The sequence below is a fragment of the Aegilops tauschii genome, chromosome 1 (genome assembly GCF_002575655.3).
Source record: "Aegilops tauschii subsp. strangulata cultivar AL8/78 chromosome 1, Aet v6.0, whole genome shotgun sequence".
In the NCBI taxonomy this organism is placed as follows: Eukaryota; Viridiplantae; Streptophyta; class Magnoliopsida; order Poales; family Poaceae; genus Aegilops; species Aegilops tauschii.
Genome location: NC_053035.3, coordinates 11106991 through 11112181, shown reverse-complemented (window position 1 = coordinate 11112181; position 5191 = coordinate 11106991). Strand labels below are relative to the sequence as shown.

Here is a 5191-nt window from a genome sequence, read left to right as displayed (position 1 = left end):
GATCCAAGATTCCAGCCCCGTCTCGGCAATCACCAAGCAGCGCAGAACCACGCCTTCGCCTATGCGCCCGAGCAGAGAACCGCCATACCATGACGCAGGAGGAAGACATTGTCGCCTGCAGATGGGATCGTGGCCACTGATGTCTCACAACCAGAGACTGCCGGCCTAGCCATAAATGCACTGCCACTGTTGCACATCCATGTCCTCTGCATCAAGTCGCCGTTCATAGATCTCACTCCGGAGCAACGCTGAACAATCTTCCTCGAGCCCTGGCGTTCAAGTAAGCTTCTAGACAATGCCTCCAAGAAGGTCAACAACGAAGAACACAGATTCCACACTACTAGTATGTACTTAATTACAACATTACAAGTACTAGAGACGTTCGAGATGGAGTAGAGGCCGCAAGCGAAAGAGGCCCGCAGGCTTGCCAAGAATATATTACTAGTTACGGTGCTAGTACTTACATCATTAGTGGTATGCAGCATAAGGTATGTACACGCCGTTTTTACTTTATGGATAAAGTGCTTCACGTGTGTTCCTTACTAGATGCGTGTACATATAAAGCACGCGGCTAGTGTGAGATAGCGGCGTGCATTATATTTGGGGACACCACTGCTATTTTGCCAAGGAGCAATGCTACACCTATGTAGCAATCAAACGTAAAGTAACGTAATGGATTAGGTGGCTTTTTTCAGTTGGAGGAAATTACGGGAGGGGCCCCACTCAGTTGGAATCAAGGGGCCGGAGGGGTTAGTAGTTAGTCTAGTTACGTAACATTACGCAGGCTTTTACGTAAGTGTAGCATTTTTGTTTGCCAAGTTACCGGCAGCGTTTGATTTCAGGGGCTTGCCGCTACTAATGAAATCCTAGAAGGGGTTCATGCACTTGTGCGAAGGCGGAGCAGGTGAAGAAGGCATCGTAAATGTCCGCATTCTTGCTTCTGTTGGAGGAGCAGAGATACAACCTACAGCTCCTCAAGGAGCACTGGCCGGGGGAGGACCAGATTGCGAAGGCGCAGGTATCCGAACATGGCATCACCAACATGGTTGCGATGAACCCGAGCATTGTTGACGAGCAGCGGACGGTGGTCAATCTGTACAGGGCGCCCACACCATCGACCACCACAAGTGGTGGCTGCTCTGCGTGAACGAGGCGGAGCGCAATTGCCTCTTCTAGAAGATGGAGGCGCGAGACAAGGGCGCAACGTACCAGCACGTCCCTGATGCCAATGTCGGCGGCTCCACGTCGCGCTGAAACGCAACGGCGACGAGGCTGGACGGCCAACTCAATCTTCAACCTCACTTCCACCGGCGACATTGAGGGCCAGGAGGTCTCCGAGGAAGAGTAGGACACCCACGTCTGATGAATAGTAGAAAAAACTAGGATCCAGTCCTTATGCTAAAAATTATTACGAAAGTTAATGTAAATCCACTATCCGCTGTTTATTTGGTGACTCCACTTGGATTATGTCCATCCCTGTCATTCTTCGCAGACACATCTAGACATGTTCGCACAGATTTCGCATGTCCGTTGTGGTGATCTGTGTTGGAGTTGCCCTAAATACCTCAAATCAACACGGTGCGCGCCAAGCCCCCAACTGACCGCTAGTGACTAACCCATTTGATAAGCCAAAGTGGTACACTACAAGGTTGCACGCACCATATTTCCGTTATTCAGATTGGCGTTACTATAGTTACAACTGAACAATCATACTATATTCATATATCGTCCTAAGAGCTAGGGAGCTTATAAGTCATAAAGATCTCAAATCATCAAACAGCGACTTCAAAAATCTAATCAACTGGGCACGCACCAAGCCCCTGGCAGAACACTACCCATGTGATGTTTTTCCTTTTTTTCTTTCTGAAAAGGAGGTTCAAACCCTGGCCTCTACATCAATCAATGCATGTAGTCATCTTTATTACTCCCTCCGTTCCTAAATATAAGTCTTTGTAGAGATTTCACTATGAACCACATACGGATGTATATAAATGCATTTTAAGTGTAGATTCGTCCATTATGCTCCGTATGTAGTCCACCTAGTAAAATCTCTACAAAGATTTATATTTAGGAACGGAGGGAGTAGTAATTAATGTATCAACTGATGCATGCAGTCATGTTTATTAATTATTCAACAAAGGTCTGACAAAAACATACATCAGACCACCCGAAGTCACCACTCTCATCTACAAACTTGAAAATATGGAGTGCCCTTACTTTCCACCATGTAGAATCAGGGTTACCGCCGATCCACCCACATGACGTATCATTCAAGATGGGAATGGGCTGACCCGGCCATCATGGCCCCAAGGCCAATTTGAGAGGCCACGGGTCGACCCGTATAAAGAATAGTCAGTGGTCTTGTTGGCCCGATGGGTATTTTGGGTCGACCCAAATTCTTGATTTACATTGTCTTGTGCACAAATGAGATGTTAAAATTAGACACACTTTAATGGAATCTAACTAGTGTAAGAATTAATAAAATATTTGATACTTGGTAATAGGGAAAATTAAGTTGTCTATTTGTGATTTTGTACATGTGCATTTTGATGAAACATATGAAGACAATTTTGTTGTTCATATGCGCGAGCATTCGCCGAAAATTATACAACTGACTGCGTTGTAAAATCGGCTCTTATGACAACGTCGGCGGGATGAAGATTGCTGTTGTTGTGAGCTATAAGACTATAAGGCGGGCCGGCCCTGCTGACCCAACGGGTCACTCGGTGCCGGCCCTGTTGACCCAAATCTTGTTTGAGGCCGACCCATGTGACCCATTGGCCTTGAATTTCTGGGTCGGGTCAGCGACCCGGCGGGCCGACCCGGCCCATTCCCATCCTGACGTATCATGAGACTACACCTGGTGCAACGAACCTATAAAACGTGGGCTGACCCGGCCCATTCCCATCCTGACGTATCATGAGACTACACCTGGTGCAACGAACCTATAAAACGTACACTGCATGCACACCTTTTAGAACCCGCATGCATACTACCCATGTGATATGCCGAGGCGGTACACTGCAAGGCTGCAACCACCTAGTGCTGTCCTCTGCAACACTGCAACCAACAACAATTGTCCGAATAGATTCCTTTAGTGCCAGAAAAAGTAAACGCGTGAAACACATGCCACGCGCGAAACGTGTGAACAGCTGCATGTTTATGGATGGTCACTGTTGCTCTCGTCTATCTCAGCCGGGACGCCACTCCTATAAGAAGGCGTGCATCCCGTCCTCCGTTAGGCACAACAAGCAGCGTATACAGAGCCAAGCAAAGAACCAGCCCGATCCTTGCAAGCATGAGGCCCCAGGCGCTGCTCGCCGCGCTAGTCGTCGTCGCCGTCCTCGCAGCAGCTCTGCCCCTCGCCCACAGCCAAGGTGAGTGACGGATCTTCCTTTCTTTGTTCATCTCCTCGCCGAGTAAGCCATGTGTAGCAGCTTGGTGACCTTGGTTCGCTGCCTAGATGCAGGGGCGACGCCGAGCGCGTGGCCGTGTTGCGACAAGTGCGGCTCGTGCACCAGGTCCATCCCGCCGCTTTGCACGTGCATGGACATGTCACCGACCGGGTGCAACAAGGCCTGTAAGACCTGTGCCAAGCCCAACTCCACCCTCGCCGGCGGTGACGGCTTCCGGTGTGCGGACCGCATCGCCAACTTCTGCAAGCGCCGCTGCACGCCGGTTGCATGACTAATTGGACGGTGGATCATGTCGCCTGAATAATGAACTTGTGCCTTTAAGTTTCTCTCGGTCTTCTTTCAGAGTTCCCTCTGCATCTTGGTCTGCATAGATGTAGAGGAGAAATGAACGGTCGATGCTTGCTCATGGTTTCTTTCTATGTCTCAAATAAATTAAGAGCATATTATATGCTCAAACTCTTTTCTGTTAAACCTTCTATCGGCAAAACACGTATGCATGGAATGGCACGGGATGTGAATTCACAACCAAATCATCAACCATGTTACTCAGCAGTAATCGAATATGCATTCCCATACAAATCATCAAGATGGAGATGTCAAATTCAAAAACAAGTAGAATAATTCATCATCAAATCCAAATCCATTACTATATTATAATCAAATGGCTAATATCGAGCCTAGTCAAAAGAATTTAGATCCAACCATACTATAATCAAATGAATCACAAAAGTTTGATTCCCCGCAACAACAAAATAACAAAAGTTCGATATTAAAAAAAGTCAACATCATATTCACACCGTTGTTTTTATAAAAGGTACTGTGGATATTTGGAGCTGATTTAGGTGGTTTAAGAGTTGCTCCCTCAGTATCAAAATATATGATAGTGTAAAAAACATCTTATATTTCTGATACGGAGGAAGTACTATTTTCCAATTAAAAAGTGAGTATGCACAAGTGAATGAAACTGGAACCCACTATGTATGTTTGGGATCGATTTGAGTATTTATTCTCGTGTTTACCCTGAAAAGCAATTCATGAATTTATCAGAAATTTATTTTGTGATTTAACTAGCAAGTCACTCTTCGCAAGCTGGCGAGCTGAGACGCTCAAACGGAGATGGAACCCAAGTTGTGTTTGTCCCAAACACATCGGCGGAAAAAATTCAATTTATCAGTGTTGTGGTGTTAGAAACAACCGGACAAATTAGCTAGCTGGCTGGAGAACCTGCCTTGTGTAAATGAGAGCACATACCTCCCCTTATTTTAAAAATTATTTCTTATTTTTGACACTTGAATAAATCGAGAGGCTGGCTTGAGCATTGCTTAACCAGACATATCTCCTTGGAGCCAGGCGGTTTACATACGGAGTATCTATGACTGATCAGCACGGGAATGTTTTTCTTTTGACAAAGCATGAGACATCCAGACATTGACATGAGAGTACAAACGCACTGGTGTTCTCTTCGGCCGAGAATCCAAAGATAGACCGTCCCAAATCTTAAATTTCATTCGCCTTTCTTCTTCTGCGTGGGTGCACATTTACTAGGGCGGGCAACAAGAGATTACCAGAGAAGCAGTAATTTGTTAGGTGGTGATATATATCTTAACGCAATTGATCAGTGTTAGTACTTTTTTTAAGTTGATCGGCATTACAACACATACAAGTCGCCCTGATCCTGATCCTAAGGGTCCGGGAGCTTATAAAGGCCTCAAATCAAATCAACTGGGAACGCACCATACCTCCAATCGAACACTAGTGAGCAACCCATGTGAAAA

At 46.2% G+C, this 5191-nt stretch overlaps 1 protein-coding gene across 2 annotated transcripts; it reads left to right on the top strand.

Moving 5' to 3' along the window:
* The first annotated feature begins 3153 nt into the window (after nt 1–3153).
* LOC109739166 (uncharacterized) lies at nt 3154–3887 on the top strand. 2 transcript variants are annotated; one of them, XM_020298253.4, is made up of 2 exons: nt 3154–3377; nt 3470–3887. In XM_020298253.4, exons 1-2 carry the CDS (start codon nt 3167–3169, stop codon nt 3685–3687), a joined length of 429 nt encoding a protein of 142 aa, XP_020153842.2. In that variant the 5' UTR covers nt 3154–3166; the 3' UTR covers nt 3688–3887. The 2 variants fall into 2 exon arrangements, with proteins under 2 accessions (XP_020153842.2, XP_020153841.2); XM_020298252.4 differs by having other exon boundaries at nt 3464–3887.
* The last annotated feature ends 1304 nt before the right edge of the window (nt 3888–5191 follow it).